The 17209-nt window shown below is 48.6% G+C and overlaps 1 protein-coding gene and 1 long non-coding RNA gene across 2 annotated transcripts in view; one reads left to right on the plus strand and one right to left on the minus strand.

Moving 5' to 3' along the window:
* Window positions 1–17209, minus strand: part of CCNJL (cyclin J-like) — a 49717-nt gene extending 32508 nt beyond the window's left edge. Inside the window, exons 1-2 of the mRNA XM_005870560.2 lie at window positions 17147–17209; window positions 16656–16775 (exon numbers count right to left, since the gene is read on the minus strand). Coding sequence (XP_005870622.1) covers window positions 16656–16718 — 63 coding nt within the window. The 5' untranslated portion in view covers window positions 16719–16775; window positions 17147–17209. The remainder of the gene's footprint in view (window positions 1–16655; window positions 16776–17146) is intronic.
* Window positions 15815–17209, plus strand: part of LOC106726826 — an 11098-nt gene continuing 9703 nt past the window's right edge. Inside the window, exon 1 of the long non-coding RNA XR_001362937.1 lies at window positions 15815–15827. This is a non-coding gene — a long non-coding RNA (uncharacterized LOC106726826). The remainder of the gene's footprint in view (window positions 15828–17209) is intronic.

Raw genomic sequence — 17209 nt, forward strand, 5'->3', positions numbered from 1 at the left:
CCCCCCCATCCACCCACACACCCATCCACCCACCCATCCATCCATCCATCCATCCACTGTTCTTCACCCCTCGATAATACACATCATGAGGGCAGGGACAGGGTTAATCTTGTCCAGCTCTGGGACCCCCAATACCTGACACAAAAGAGATGTCCATAATTTGGGGAACGGCAAATACTTGAAAGGTAAGAAAAAATTATTTGCTCCTAATCTTAGGTTAAATAAAACTAATAATCATAATAAGCAATTCCAAACACTCATGAAGACCAGCAGGGAGGTACAAGGAGCTTGGGATGCTGAACTCCAGGGGAAAGAGAGAGCTCTGTCCGTGCCTTGGGGTGGCATGCGCCTCAGTCTACCCAACAGCACCCGAGGATTTCTAAGGAGGAAGCAGGTCAGTGTTTACAGAGAATCGGGAGCTTCCAAAACCATGTGCCCTGACCGGGAATTGAACCATGACCTCCTGGTTCAGAGGTCGACGCTCAACTACTGGGCCACACCAGCCAGGCTCGGACCCTGTGCTCTTAACACTATGTTTCGGGGCCTCCACAGGATAGTTTAGGTTTGGTTTTTCCTTCCAAAAAATAATGCTACATTGAACCAATTACAAAATATCTGATCACTATGGAAATTTTAGAAAATACAGATAAGTACAAGGAACATTAACATCACCAGCAACCCTCCAGTTAGCAGGAGATAACTTCGAGCATGCACATGTGTCAGTATCTGCCCTTCTAGTCTTGGATCTCTGCTCACACAATACAGATAAGTACAAGGAACATTAACATCACCAGCAACCCACCAGCAGGAGATAACTTCGAGCATGCACATGTGTCGGTATCTGCCCTTCTAGTCTTGGATCTCTGCTCACACACCCCACCCCCACTTCTCCCTCTCATGGGACGATAACCCCTGACAGTTGTGACTTAATTCAGGCCCTCCACCCCAACACCTACCCTCTTGAGATGAGGGGGTGTGACAACCATTCCATAAACGGCACAAGGTGCACAGCAGAGCCGAGCTGCTCTCCCACCCCGGCCACAGAAAGAAAACCACTCTGCCCTCCTCCTCCGCGCATGGCTATGCTCATCCTCACTGCTGCCCACCGCTGCCTCCCAAGGGAGGCTGGGCCTCCAGGCACCGGGCCAGTTGCTTGGGAAACAGCTCCAGGGTTGAGTCTGCCTGAGAACAAAGAGTAGCAAGACATGAAGCAACACCACAGGTAACCAAGGTGACCAACAGGAAGTGGAGACTTGCACATTGAAAGGGAAAAAGAAAGGGGAGGGGGTAGGTTGGTTCTTCAGAGGCCACAGGAGTACACACCTCGGACCTGGGAAGCCCTGCAAGGCCGGAGGATCACCCCCCTTCCCCTCTGTGCCCCATTGCTTCATAAACCCAGGGAGCATTTTCGGTAAAGAATTAACATCTCTGGGAACACTATTTCAACATGAAGAAAAAAATGCCAGTGACATCCCCTCCTGCTGACGTCCGGCCTGCAGCTTCCTTTAAGCAGAGAGAGAGAGAGAAAGGTCACCCCAAGCCACCAACCACATCTCTCACAGCCCCCTGAACTCAGCAAAGGACAGGGGGGCCGGTTCCAGACACACCTCATTCCCAGGAGCCAGAGCCACTGCCAGGCATTCAACTGTGCCCAAAGACATGTCTGCCCACCCCATCGGGGGTCCCCCTCCCACCCACGCCATTGTGCCCCCACAACGCCTCCATGGACAACACACGGCCTTTTTGCAACCCTCCGCACCCAAGTTCGTCACTTCAGCAATGTCCTAATATGACCACATCCGCACAGCTTCTCTGCTGGGCCTGCCCCTCATTCTCTCACGCCCCCCCTTCTCCTCCCCGTTATCTAGGGCAGGGGTCACCCTTCCATGCTGGTTCTCTAGGATGGGTCCGATCCTTGGATCTTGCCTCCTTTCCTTCCGGGTCATCCTTCCTAAGTTGTGGCCTCAAAAGCTGTTTATTTGACTCCCATCCCCAATTTCCAGATTCCCTCTGATGTTGCCTCCTGGGCACCTTGATGCCAACATGCACCCCAAACAGGTGAGTACAGTAACCACCACCACCATCCACTAATTCTCAACCTTCTGGCCCTTTAAATACGGTTCTTCAAGTTGTGACCCAACCATAAAATTATTTCTGTTGCTACTTCATAACTGTAATTTTGCTACTGTTATGAATCGTAATGTAAATATCTGATATGCAGGATGGTCTTCGGTGACCCCTGTGAAAGGGTTGTTCTACTGCCAAAGGGGTCTCCACCCACAGGTTGAGAACCACTGCACTAATCGCTCCAGCTGGGATTCGGTTCTGTAACTGTAGTCAGTTGACCTCAGGCACTGGAGTCTCCTGGGGATTTATGGGAAAATGGAAGCTTCCCCCCACCCCCGTATTGAATTGGACAGTGCCCCTCCCCCCAAAAAAACCTCCCTCTACCCAGAACCTCAGAATATCACCTTATATAGAAATAGGATCATCACAGATACAATCAAGTTAAAATGAGGCCCTAAACCAATGACAGATGTCCCTAAAAAAAAGGAAAACAAACACAGATCTTCAGAAGAAAGACGGGGCAAAGACAGACCCAGGGAGAAGGCCACATGAAGATGGAGGCAGAGAAAAGGAGTGATGCAGCTACAAGCCAAGGGTTGCCAGCAGCCACCAAATGCTAGAAGAGGCCAGGAAGGCCTTTGAAGGGAGCATGGCCCCGCTTTCGAACTTCTAGCCTCCAGAGCTGTGACAGAGTAAACATTGGTTGTTTTAAGCCATCCAGTGTGAGGTATTCTGAGGAATCTCCTTCGCTCCCTATTCCCTGATTTACTGAACCCGACTTCCTGGGCACCTGTCTGTGCTTTGCAAGCCTGATGCTTGACTACAAGCTCTGCGAAGGCAGAGAACCTGGTTCTGTTCACCATTTATAGTCACGCATCGCTTAACGATGAGATAGGTTCTGAGAAACTCGCGTTAGGCTATCCTGTCATTGTGGGAACATCATGGGGTGCACTCACCGAACCTAAATGGCACAACTGACGCAGAAATGAGCAATTGCCCGAAGGAGCTTTCTAAGAACAATGCTCACTATGACAAAGGCCCATCATGCTCAGCAACGGAAAATCACTTTGCTCCAACTAGTAAGAAACCTGAAATCTTTCCCTCTCTTAGTTAGCTGGTCCTTTTGACCCTACTTCCTGAAACTCTGGAGTCTCCCTAGTTCCTGCCCTGGCTCAGATGCCACGGCTCTGATTCACTGCCAACACCCAGTCTCCGAGGCCAAGGCCATTTCCCGGAGATCCATCCCTCCCTCCTCACACCCTCCTCAAAGCTCTCCATGGGCTCTGCGGACCAGTGCAGACACCTAGGGAGGTCCGTCTCCCCAGAGCCAACGCTCCTGACCCGGCTCCCTCTCTTGGCTACTCACCAGACTGCCGCCCGAAGGTCACTGATGTGTAACCATCAGAGGCTGCCCTGGGCCCTGGTAATGAACTTCCTCCACACCTTTCTCTGCCTAGCCAGCTTCTGCGTATCCTTCGTACTCAGCTCACACAGCACCTCCTCTTTGTAGCTTTTCATACTTCCCTAGGCAACTGGATGTCACTGTTGGTACAGTGGTTAAAAGCCCGGGTTCAAATCCTGACCTTGCCCTCTATGAGCTGTGTGGCCTTGTATACGTTATTTATTTATTTGAAGTTCTATAAGCATTTATAAAACATATGCCAAGGAGCAAGGTCTCAAATGACCCAGACATTAACAGTTTTGCAGCTTCCTTTATGCATGTGAAACTAAGGAGGGGGAATAAAGAAGATTACCTGGAGCCCGGCTAGTGTGGCTAAGGGGTTGAGCCTCGACTGATGAACCAGGAAGTCATGGTTCAACTCCTGGTCAGGGCACATGCCTGGTTGAGGCTCGATCCCCAGTAGGAGGTGTGGGAGAGGCAGCCGATCAATCAATGATTCTCTTTCATCATTGATGTTTCTATCTCTCTCCCTCTCCCCTCTCTGATATCAATAATATATACAGTGGGGCCTTGACTTACGAGTGTCTCATCATTGATGTTGCTATCTCTCTCTCCCTCTCCCCTCTCTGATATCAATAAAAATATATTTTTAAAAAACCACATGGAGACGGGAGAAAGCCAGGTGGTGGTGGGGAATTGGATTCAGGGCAGTTAACAAGAGTAAGTGCAACCTTGAGGTGTGTTAACATAGATAAACAGAAACAATGGACAGGGCTTAAGACAAAGATAAACCTCTTACTAAAAGGTAACATGCCTGGAGCATGACTACCCACCATGACCTGCTCCGTTAGTAATTTATGATCAGATCACCCTGTGAGGCTAGTAAATTTAACAAGTCCCATCTGTAGCATGGTGATAATTACAGTACCTACTGGAGTAGGCTGTCTGAGGACTTCATTAATGGAAGGGGATGTATGTCAAGCAAGCACCCATTCATGTGGAGACATGGAGACAGGAGAAAGCCAGGTGGTGGTGGGGGATTGGATTACAGGGCAGTTAACAAGAGTAAGTGCAACCTTGAGGTGTGTTAACATAGATAAACAGAAACAATGGACAGGGCTTAAGACAAAGATAAACCTCTTACTAAAAGGTAACATGCCTGGAGCATGACTACCTACCATGACCTGCTCCGTTAGTAATTTATGATCAGACCACCCTGTGAGGCTAGTAAATTTAGCAAGTCCCATCTGTAGCATGGTGATAATTACAGTAGCTACTGGAGTAGGCTGTCTGAGGACTTCATTAATGAAAGGGGATGTATGTCAAGCAAGCACCCATTCATGTGGACAGTAGTCATTTCTCTCACTGAGGCCCCCAGTCCTGGCGGAGGCTCCCATGGGTCTGCAGGTTACACATGGGGCTCAGTAAATGGCTGCTGGATAAAGAGGCTGCCAACTAAGCCACAGAGAGGTCCAAGGAAATAAACCAGAACTCTGCCTTCTGCAGACTCACAGCCAGCAATAATCAAGTCCCTTAGGCTTCCTCCTTCCTGACCAGAATGCTGAACCCCCTCCCCCGCCCCCACCCGGCAAAAGGGCCTCCTAACACCTGGGAAGATATTGGTAGTGGTTTGACAAAAATTCCCCCAGAAACTACTTCATGCCCCAGCTTAAGAGTAACCATGAGCCCTGACTGGTGTGGCCCAGTTGGTTGGGCATTGTCCTGTGCACCTGAAGGTTGCCAGTTCGATTCCTGGTCCAGGGTACGTGCCCAGGTTGCAAGCTCGATCCCTGGCAGGGGGAATGCAGGAGGCAGCCGATTGATGTTGCACTGTCACATTGATGTTTCTCTCTCTCTCCCTCTTTTAAGTATCAATAAACTATTAAAAAAAAAAAGAGTAACCATACAAAATGAACCCTTAAGTATTAAGGGATAATGGGGTATGTCTGCCCCATTTCAGGGGAAAAAAACACAAAGATAGAAAAAGAGAATGGTAAGGCAAATGTGTTAAAATGTGCACAATTGTGTACTATGCTGGCAGCTCTTCCGTAAGTTTGAAACTACTTCAAAACAGAAAGTTATCACAAAGGGAGAGGCCAACAAGAAATTTCAGCTCAGAGCCAACAGCTTAACACTCCCCACCCCCTCCAGGGGCCTTCTCACCTCCTCAGTAGCTGCTCAGAGTGTCCGCCCCACTGAAGGGGAAGTTCATGTTACACCATCACTGACTTCAAGGCTGGTTGCAATTCCTCTGCTTGTCGCAAATCAGACTCTGGACAGCACATTGCAAAGTTTTAAGGCTCCAGATCTCCCACGTAATAAGGGGACCCTGGCCAAGTCCTTGAGCCCTTGGAGGCCATTTCTCTACCCGAAGGATGGAGTTACTGGCAGCCATACTACCTACCCCACATGCAAGAACTATTTCGACAGTGGAGTCCAGGAAGGCAATGTGTAGGCCGTAAGGCACAGACCTCAGATAAGGTGCTCATGATGTGCACATACAGATGCTGGTGGTGGTGGTGGTGGTGGTGGTTTGTCTGTGTGTGTATGTGTGCGTGGGGGGGCGGGGGGAGGGGTTGCTCATCTGCAACAACTGCTTAGACCTGGGAAGACGCAGCCCCTGCCTGTCCCTCACGGGCCTGGGAAGCTGGATCCAAACGAAATAATCGTATTTATAAGTGAATAATTACAAATTGCGCTGAGTGCTAAAGGAGCAACCCAGGGTGGTCTGGAACATATAACAAGGGGCCCCGCCTTGACCCTGTCTGGAACTCAGGGAAGGCACCTCCGAGGAAATGATGTCTGAGCTGAGAGCTAGAGAACAAGCAGGTTAAAATCCCACAAGAGCACAGAAGTATATAAACCAAATGTTATTAGTGAACTCAACTTAAACGATACCATGAAGAAATAAGACGCCAAATCAAGGATAGGACAAATGACCTGGTTTCTCCAAAAATCATGAAAAAAACATTTTTTTAAGGGGATGGGAGGCAAGGAGATCATTAGAGTATAAAAGACTTAAGAATAAGTTTTTAAGAATGGAATGCGTGGACCTTGTCCGGACCATGACTGAACAAACCAACTATAAAAACCAATTTTGAGACAACTGGGGAAAATGAATTACTGTTAATATCGTTAGGTATAATAATGGCATAGTTGTTACTTCAAAAGAGCCTTTACCCAGGCCTGGCTGGTGTGGCTCAGTTGGTTGAGCATCAGCCAATGCACTGAAAGGTCCCCAGTTCAATTCCCAGTCAGGGCACATGCTCACGTTTCCGGCTCGGTCCCCAGTAGGAGTGTGTGTGAGAGACAACCAATCAATGTTTCTCTCTCACACCGAAAGGTCCCCAGTTCAATTCCCAGTCAGGGCACATGCTCACGTTTCCGGCTCGGTCCCCAGTAGGAGTGTGTGTGAGAGACAACCAATCAATGTTTCTCTCTCATATCGATGTTTCTCTCTCCCTCCCTCTCCCTTCCTCTCGCTCTAAATATCTAGTCGACAGAGACAAAAAGCAGATCAGGATTGCCTGGGGCCAGGAGCAGGATGGATGAGAGATGGACAGGGGCACTGGGAATTCTGCAGGTTGATAGCAAGGTTCTCTATAGTGTGTGTGAGAGGCAACCAATCAATGTTTCTCTCTTACATCGATGTTTCTCTCTCCCTCCCTCTCCCTTCCTCTCGCTCTAAATATCTAGTCGACAGAGACAAAAAGCAGATCAGGATTGCCTGGGGCCAGGAGCAGGATGGATGAGAGATGGACAGGGGCACTGGGAATTCTGCAGGTTGATAGCAAGGTTCTCTATCTTGATTATGGTGGAAGTTACATGAGTGCAGATATTTGTCAAAACTCACTGTACACTCTAAACTGCATGCACACTTAAGATCTGTGCATTGGACTGCATATAAATTTACTTCAATTAAAATAATAAGCAGCTCCACCTAAATGTCCAGCAAGATGAGTTAATCAGATCATAGTGTATCCATGCACTCAAACTTTATGCATGATATTGTAGAAGAATAATTACTGACATAGAAAGCTATTTAGTATACACAGTTAGGAACAAATTAAGTTATAATATGCTAAGATGGCATTTTTGTAAAATAAAATGTATATGTTTGGATAGAAAATGAGCAAAAAGAAATATGCCATTCATTCATTAAATACAGATTTACTTAGTATCTACTATATACCTTTATTGTTACCATGAACAGAAAAGATTTTGGTCATGGAGCTTCTATTTGGTGGTTTCATATAAAATATTTAAATTATTAAAATGTAAACATTAAACAAAATCAAATGGCAAAAAGAAAGTGTGTAAATTATACTACTACGTATATTAGAACACACACATTTGTGTTCCCCTTTTTAAAAAAATATTTTTATTGATTTCAGAGAGAAAGGGTGAGGGAGAGAGAGCGATAGAAACATCAATGATGAGAGAGAATCACTGATCGGCTGCCTCCTGCACGCCCCCTACTGGGGATTGAGCCTGCAACCAGGACATGTGCCCTTAACTGGAATCGAACCCAAGACCCTTCAGTCCCCAGGCCAACGCTCTATCCACTGAGCTAACCCGGCTAGGCACATTTGTGTTTCTTTATATAGAGAATAACTCCGGAAGAATTCCTAAGAAATCGGGATGATGGGAACTTTCAAGGAGGGAAACTAGGGGGATGGGACAGGGGTGCAAGGAAGCCTATTCACAAGGTACAGAGCTTGAATTTTTTACCAGGTTCTTAAATTATGTATTCTAAATAGACACAATAATTTCTAATGTTCTGCTAATGTCTGATAATTAGGAATTGTGTGGAGAAGAATGATATGAAAATGGGTGTGTGGTATACTGCGAAATAAACAAAGTGTTCTGAGCAAGATACTTTCCAATGTTACTAAAAAAAAAATCCAAAATAAAAAGGTACTGTGATGAACACCAATTAGAAAGGATATATGCACCCTATGTTCATAGCAGCACAATTCACCATAGCTAAGATTTGGAAATAGCCTAAGTGCCCATCAGCAGATGAGTGGATTAAAAAACTGTGCTACATCTACACAATGGAATATTATGCTGCTGTAAAAAAGAAGGAACTCTTACCATTTGCAACAGCATGGATGGACCTGGAGAGCATTATGCTAAGCAAAATAAGCCAGTCGGAGAAAGATAGATATCACACGATCTCACTCATTTGTGGAATATAATGAACAACATAAACTGATGAACAAAAATAGATCCAGAGACAGAGAAGCATTGAACAGACGGTCAAACCTCAGAGGGAAGGGGATGGGGGGGTGGGGGTAAGAGAGCAACCAAAGGACTCATACGCATGCATATAAGCATAACCAATGGGCACAGACAGTAGGAGGGTTAGGGCATGTGCTGGAGGGTAGGAGCAGCCAGGGAGAGGTGATTGGGGGAAAAGGGAGACATATGTAATACGTTAACCAATAAAGAATTTAAATAAATAAATAAAAAAGTACTGTGATAACACACACACCCAAAAGAATCTATACCAAAATGCCAGCAGAGATTACTTCCAAGTGGGGGAAGTTTACTCTCTTCTGTTTGCTGGTATTCATGTTTGCAGTCTCCTAAACAAGCAAGAAAATACACGTGTGTGTGTGTTTAATAAAAGGGGAAACAAAAAGAGAGAAAAGAGCAGAACCACAGTGTCACCTCCTTCTGCCAGGTGCTCAGACACACTAGACAATGGCTGGCTGCACTCCCTTCACCCAAGGGGCTGTGTGGTTTAAGAAGACAAAGAGCAAGTCAAGGGCAAGGGCACCGCGCCAGCTCAAAGCCTCTAAAGTCCTGCCCTTACTTAGAGATTCAGGCTGCCCCAGCCAACCAGAGCGCCCGCCAAGCCCCTTCTCCACGTGACAACCCAGAGGCCGCTGAGGTTGACGAGTGCTCCCACACCCCCTTTCTCCTGGGACACCTGGGAGGCAGGTGGGGCAGGGATCACTGTCCTGGGTTGCAGATGAAAGTAAGGCTCCAAGATCATTTGCTTCTTCTATAGATAAGATGCACTGAGACCAAGTCTTGGCTGAGCGTCGTGGGCACACTGAGCGTTTTCATTTTCTAAGACGAAGAACTCAATAGAGGATGCCAAGTTCTGATTCAGTTTTGTCCTCAGAGGTGAAGCATGGGAGTCAGGGAGTCTCCAAGCTACACACCACCTTGAATCACGATCTCTCTTCCAGCCTCCCAACCCCATTTCTCACCAATCTTCCATCCTGTTCGTACCCACCTCCAGGAACAGTCCAGACCATCTCAGCAAGTTGGACAGCAAGAAACTCCTCTTTATACTAACAGCCCCATCTTCGCCTCCAGGAAGGACCTGGAGGGCCAGTTGCTTCAGGTCACTTTGAAGCGTAGTAACCTCTACCTTGTGTAAAAACTACTGTTTGAAATTTTAACCCTGCTATTTTGGCTTCTGTAAACACTTGCTTGCTTAAAGAATAGGAAAAATAAGACTACTCCCATTCCAGAGAGGCCCGTAAGCTATGCCCCAGACAGAGTTGTCAGTGCTGGTGCCAGGCCAGGCCTTGAGATATAGTCTCATGGCGCCTTCTCAGCACACAGGCCTTCTTTCTCAGAAGGTCCGGAAGTCTCATTCCAAATTTGGAAGACAAATGACTGAAAAAAAAGTATAAATAGGGAGAGCTCCCTCCATGAAGGGCTTAGACTTTGGGAACAATATTCCTCTAAGCCCGCTGGTGTAATAATAAAGGACTCCAAAATTTGGCTCATTAAGGCGTCTAATGTCGGGTCGCTGATTTACAATATAACAACTTGAGCACCACAAGCATACGGCAGCCCTGTCAGTAGGTGAGGGTTTGTTAAAGCCAGCATTTGAGTTTGAAAAGCCTGGATGACACATTCCTGGAACTAAGCTGGGCAGATGCAAGCCATCTCCAGTGTCTGGAATACTTTCTTATGGGTAGAGCTGGGTGTATCTCATGATTTGGAAAGAACTGCCCCCTGGGGGTGCAGAAATCCAAAAGGAGGGAAAGGAAATAGAAAAATCAATCCAGGATGACCTAGGCAAACTGCGGCTCGGCAAACCATGGCTCGCGAGTCACATGCGGCTCTTTGGCCCCTTGAGTGTGGCTCTTCCACAAAATACCACGTGCGGGCGCGCATGTACAGTGCGATTGAAACTTCGTGGCCCATGCGCAGAAGTCGGTCACATTATTTTCCAGGGACCTCTAAAGCTTGCACATTCTTTTATTTCTCCCAACATTAATATTTTTTCTTCTCACTCCTCCCTTTAAATTCCTTGAACGTCCTCCTTGCAAGGCTGAACATCTGTCTCCTTATAGAAAGTGGCAACCCAGGTCCATGCTGGAGGATTTGCCTAGGTCCATGGTCGGCAAACTGCGGCTCGCGAGCCACATGCGGCTCTTTGGCCCCTTGAGTGTGGCTCTTCCACAAAATACCACGTGCGGGTGCGCACGTGCAGTGCGATTGAAACTTCGTGGCCCATGCACAGAAGTCGGTATTTTGTGGAAAAGCCGATATTTTGTGGAAGAGCCACACTCAAGGGGCCAAAGAGCCGCATGTGGCTCGCGAGCCGCAGTTTGCCGACCATGGACCTAGGCAAATCCTCCAGCATGGACCTGGGTTGCCACTTTCTATAAGGAGACAGATGTTCAGCCTTGCAAGGAGGAAGTTCAAGGAATTTAAAGGGAGGAGTGAGAAGAAAAAATATTAATGTTGGGAGAAATAAAAGAATGTGCAAGCTTTAGAGGTCCCTGGAAAATAATGTGGGCAAGGGGTGGAGCTGGAATGAGATTCTATCACATCCAGTTGTCAAGAGTTCAGGCAAGCCCCAGCTAGTTTTGCTCAGAGGTTAGAGCGTCAGCCCGTGGATTGAAGGGTTTCAGGTTTGATTCTGGTCAAGGGCACATACGTTGGTTGCAGGCTTGATCCCCGGCCCCAGGTGGGGTGGGTGCAGGAGGCAACCAATGGATGTTTTTCTCTCACATCGATGTTTCTCTCTCTCTGTCTCTCCCCCTCCCTTTCACTCTCTCTGAAAATCATCAATGGAAAAATAATCCTCAGGTGAGGATTAACAACAACAAAAAAAAAGAGTTCAGGCAACAGAGGGAGGCCCCAAGGTGGCAAGTCAGAACAGCCCACCATGTCCACCACCGGGACAGGCAACAGCAAAGGCCAAATCACTTCAAGGTGAGATGCACGACCCACAGGGGAGGCGCTGGACCCACCAGCACCAATAAGTAAAGCTGTGCAATCAGCCCCTCCCAGTGCCCAGAGCAAGGCCAGAGCCCTCGGCTTTAGCTTCTCAGGACGGTGTTTTTAGAACCCAGCTCTAGTAGAACCATTGTAACAAACTGAAACACAGACCCTACAGTCACACATGGCAGCTCGTGTTCCCTGCCTTGTACCTCTAGTCTCTGCTAAAAAATGAATGTTCTTTTAAATAAATTTCAGTTCAAACTCACACCCTCTGCGTCTTCAAGTTTCTGACCTAGAAATCGGGGTCAATTCCAGCACTGAGGAGTAAGCGAGATAATACATATTCTGGTGCTTGGCACCTTTCCTCATAGTAAATGCTCACTAAACAGAAGCCACACACATTCTCATCACTAAACGTTGTTTTTAGTTGGTGGTGTTTTGGAAGATCTGTGAATAAATTCAGTCGCAAATCAGTAAAAATGTCATTCATCTGTCCACTGGTTCAAGAAATGTGGTCTCACACAGCTGCAGTTCTTTAGGTGTGCAGGGAAGCACACTCAGGAATAGGAAAGGCGCATTTGGCTCTGCAGAGCTCAAATCTGGGCAGGGTGAGAAGACCCCCAAGGTCTTCCGTGGCTCCAGTCCTGGGAGCCGGCAAACACCCAATGGAGGAGGAGAAGCCTGTGGCCCCGGAAGATAAAACTACCAGGTCATGCCAAGTCGGGCTTGTCACATGACTTTGGGAAGGTATGATTTTTCCTCCCCCCAAGGATCCGCAAATCTCCATATTCAGAAAGTCTTCCACATACTCAAGACTTAAATCACAGCGTGAGGGTCCTTGAACATTTTCTTTGCTTCCTAACATAACTGCTTATTACTAATCAGTGATTGAAAATGATGCCCAATGGACGTAAATCAAAAGGAGAGAAGACCAAGTTCTATTTGCAGGTCATTAGGAGATAAAATTTGAGGAGAAAAATGGAACCTCCTTGCAGAAGTCTGGGGGTGATGATCTGGGCCCAACCAGTAGTTCTTGTCCTAAGATCCCTACGATGGACTTTGGTCAATGCCAGTGAATCTGCTCTTGTGGAGAATTCCATTTCTAACCCCTCCCCCATTCCTTGCCCCTCCTCCACCCCGAATTATCTGAGAGGAGAAGATGCAAGCCTGTAGGAAGCTGAAGCCAGCCTCCACCTGGCCTTGTGCCTGGCACCACAGCCAGCATCATAGCTATTCACACAAGCTAGCCAGCCAGGCCAGGGTGTCTCCTGGCACATGCCAAAGACCTGACTAGGATCCCTGGGAAGTATTCCTGCACAGCCATTCGACATACCCCAGGAGAGTCCATCTGAGCCTGGTCCCTCCCTTCTGAGCTCTCCCACTGCTGTGCCTGCAGCAGGTGAGGCGGTGGACACCCGAGTCCCTCTCCACACGGGACACTGGTCTGGGCATGCCGAGACACCAGACACACCTCATGCCTGCAAGGAGCTCACAGCTGAGTGGGTAGGACAAGTTACTACACAGGGTGACAAGGACTGTGAGAGAAACAGCCTGAGTTTGGGGACTGAGAACCATGGTGGAGGGGAAAGAGGCTTGAAGGACAAAGAAGGTGGCCCTCCACCTGTTGTTGGATTCAAGACCCTATTAATTTTGAACGTTTGTGGATGCATCTTTCAGGGACAAAAAAAAAAAAGGTGGCTCTTGGTTTAAATCTGAATATTCATGAGGGCATATACCTTCTTACCAAAAAATCATCACCAACAGCCTCACTGTCACGACCAGCCTGGTGATGATCTGCTCCTCCCCCATGGTAAGTGCAGAAGTTCAAGGGCACAGGTATGGTGGGTAAGAAAACTGACTCCCTTGTACTGGCTGGCGCCCCCAGCCCCTGCAGAAAGGTCAGAGGGGGCACAGGTAAGGGAGGGGGACCTACATATGTTCCAGCAGAAGCAAATGGGCCAGGAAGGACGATGAAAGAAGTTTAAGGCTGAGTGTGGAATACAGGCAGCCTCAGAGGGAGGGCAGAGAGAGACTTCTCCAGAGGGATATGGTGCAAAAAGGGTCCATTCTCTCCTTCACCAGTCAGGATGCCTTATCCGGGCTGGTGAGCGACCTTGCTGACGGGGTCTGGCTCCTGGGTCCCAGACCTCAGCAGGTGTGTAACTTTTAGCCAAACTGCTGACTTTCCCAGCCTTAATCACATTCCAAACCAATGGTCCAATGGAATAACAATGTCTTTCTTGTAAGGGCTGCCAGCCACAAGTGTGAACCCCTTGGAGGGTGGTCACAAACCCCAGCCTTACCCCAACCATGAACTACAAGGAAGGAGCGTAGCCTCACATGCAGCAATCGTAACTGGGAAGGCACGGCGCCTGCCATGTCCCTGCCACGTGTCACACACAGTTGTTAGGTTCTCTCACTTTCTCCTAACAGCCTAGAAAACATTTTCTCCAATTTACAGATGAGGAAATTAAGGGCGAGTCATTCTCCTCATCATTCCACACCAGTCGGGGAGGCTCTGTTCTGGGCACTGAGGCCTGGCACTGAACACGGCACGTGCAGGCCTACTCTTGGGCAGCATATATTCTGGGGGGAAAGATAATAAACAGAAAATAATCCCCGGTGCTGGTAAATGCAATAAAGAAAATACAACAGGATGATTTGCTAGACTGACACAGAGGGACGGAATTAGAGGAAAGTTGACTCCAAGTACGGGGGAACAGCCAGTGCAAAGGCCCTGAGACACGAATGCGCTTGACTTATTCAAGGAAGAGAAAAGGGGTCAGTGTGGGAGGGGTGGGAGGCAAGGTAGGAGAGCAGAATCAAATTCCTCTGGGAAAAATAAAAGGCCAGCCCTCACTCCCTAAGAAAGGTGAGGCTAGTGTGGATACTGGGTTCCCCCTAGTCCTCACTTTTCTCTCCATTAAGCCAATTTTTCTCGAGAAGCATGTTCTTTGAACAGGGAGAAGAAATAAAGGAGAAAAATAGTCAATATACTGGGGAGGTAAGACATTAAAACCAAAGGAACCCAGGATTCACCCCGTAGGACCAGCTTCAAATCACAGGGGCCCCAGACCATCAACCCCAAGTTAGTTTTCTATTTCTAACCTGTAAAACCTGAACAAGCCCTCAAGATAGTGAACTAATCTGGCACTATGGCATGGGTGAGGCACAGTTAATGAGACCTGCCCGCCTTGCTCCTCTGAGTGGCTGGAAGAGAGGTAAGAACACACTCACTTACATACAAAAGACAGGATTCTCAGATAACTGAGCTGGTTGAGTTTTTATACTGTTCTTAGAAATCCTTCCTGCTGGAAAGGGGCAAATGAGGTCAAAGCCATTCCTCCCACTCTATGAGCAACCACCCGAGCCCATGATAAGCAAGGACGCCCAATTTCCAGGGCAGCCCTCGCTAATCCGTTCAGCCGCCACCTCTACAAAAGGACCATTACTGCCTGGTCTACCACCCCACTGCCCCTGCTTTTTAATTGAACCACCAAGACCGGATCTCTTCTCCAGATGCCCAGAACACGCTACACCTTGACTATTCTACCCCAGGGAAAAGCCCAAGGGAAGCAAAGGAAAGTTACAGCCTGGACGAGCAACACAAGACGGAGACGGACTTAGTAGGTCCAGAAAAATAAGAAAAAATAAATTGGCTGAAAGACAGCTACTCCCAAATGAGGAAACATCCCTGAAGAGCTGGTGACTTTGTAAGCAGAATCCCATGGACACCAGGTGCAAATGCACTGGATGTGGGGCCTGTCTGTGTAGGGAACCAGGAACCCCACTGAGAAGACCTCTCCCTCCCTATACTGGGGGTTGAATAGTGTCCCCCAAATTCATGTCTACCTGGAACCTCAGAATGTGACCTTATTTGGAAACGGGGTCTTTTTTAGATGTACAGTAATGAGTTAAATTAAAACAAAGTCATGCTGGATTAAAATAGACCCTATCCCAATGACTGGTGTCCTTCTAAGAAGAGAAAACAGACATACAGATAGAATGCCAGGTGGCAACAGAGTCAGACACTGCAGTGAGAGGTCTGCAAAGGAACGCTGAGGACTAGAATGGCCTGGCCATTGGACTTCTAGCTTCCAGAACTGGGAGAGAACACATTCCTGTTGTTTTAAGTCCTTTCGACCGGGGCTACTTTGTCATGCAGCCCTAGGAAACCATCCGCTCTATTTCACACCTGTTCCCCACTCCACGGGTCCCAGTCTCATCCCAGATCCCAGGGGTGGCAGGCAAGACACACCCGCCATGCCTCCAGCCTACCTGGACTTTCCACCTCCTCAGAGCACTTCTGCCTTGGAGGTGAGGGGAGTACAGGGATCATGTTTCACCTCCCCCCACCTGCCCCCAGAGGCAAACTGGCAGGGGAGTGTTTGTTTTCTCCTCACATCCTCCGAGATTTACAGCCACTCATTGAGATTAGGATGTCTTAAAGCTTATTCGGTCCTTCTTTATAACTGAATCACTACTTTTACGTAACTTTCTATTTTTTCGTACATGCCTTTAACTTTTTTATTGTTGACAGGATTACACCCTTTGCCCTCCTCCACCCAGCAGCCCCTGCAAGAGCTGCTACATCGCGACAGTACACGGGAAATCAGCATCATTTATCCTATGCAAGACCTGCTAGATACATGTTTTTAAATTGCACATTAAAATATTTTAAGGCCATTCATTCATTCATTCACCTTTTAAAATAATCTCGGGTGGCACTACTGTGGGAAGTACCCCCGTATGGAGTACAGTGACTGTCTCGGGTTTTAGCTGGCTGGGAGCTCTGGGCGCCGAATCAGAAAATCCAACCGAGCCTTTCCGACCCAGACTCTCCGGGAGAAGGCTCAGGGCGGGAGCAAGGAAAGGCACCCGGAGTTCCTAGGTCGCCCGCGGGGTAACCTAAGTAGACAGAGTCCGGAGCGAAGGGGACTTTAAAGCCCCAGCCAGAGAGCGACGAGGGCGGGGAGGGACTGACCTTCTCGCGCAGGGTGCAGTGGACGTCCGAGGCGACGCGCCCTTCCCACCACGGCTCATCCATCACTGCGTCTTGTCTTCGGCGCCGCGATCCGAGGCTACTGGGCTCTCAGGGCGCACCCTGCGTGGACACGGGCACCTCAGACGCCGCAGCCACCCCACTCCGGGCATCCCTACCCTCGCTGCCCCGAGCCGGGAGCCCCCTCCTGCCCATCTCAGCGGAGCGGGCGGTCGCCTCCAGTCCCGGGAAGGTTGCGGTGTCCCTTCCCCTCTGTTCGTGGGACCTGGGGGAGACCTGCAGCTGTGCAACAACTTGCAGAATTTTTATCTTCCCTTTTGCAAAAGTTGCACAGCAAGTTGCCCACTCCGCTCGCTCAGCCGAGGCTGGGGCTCCGGCAGCGGCCACCAGCTCGCAGCTCCCAACTCCTCCCCCGCCGCCCAGCCTTTGTCCTGCTCCCACATCCTGCCCTCGAGCCGGGGCGAAAAACTCACGCATCCCTCTCCGGGCGTGGGTTGTTGCGGGCACCGAGCCCCTCCCAGGGCCGAGGCGAGGGG

Source organism: Myotis brandtii, unplaced genomic scaffold (assembly GCF_000412655.1).
Source record: "Myotis brandtii unplaced genomic scaffold, ASM41265v1 scaffold32, whole genome shotgun sequence".
In the NCBI taxonomy this organism is placed as follows: Eukaryota; Metazoa; Chordata; class Mammalia; order Chiroptera; family Vespertilionidae; genus Myotis; species Myotis brandtii.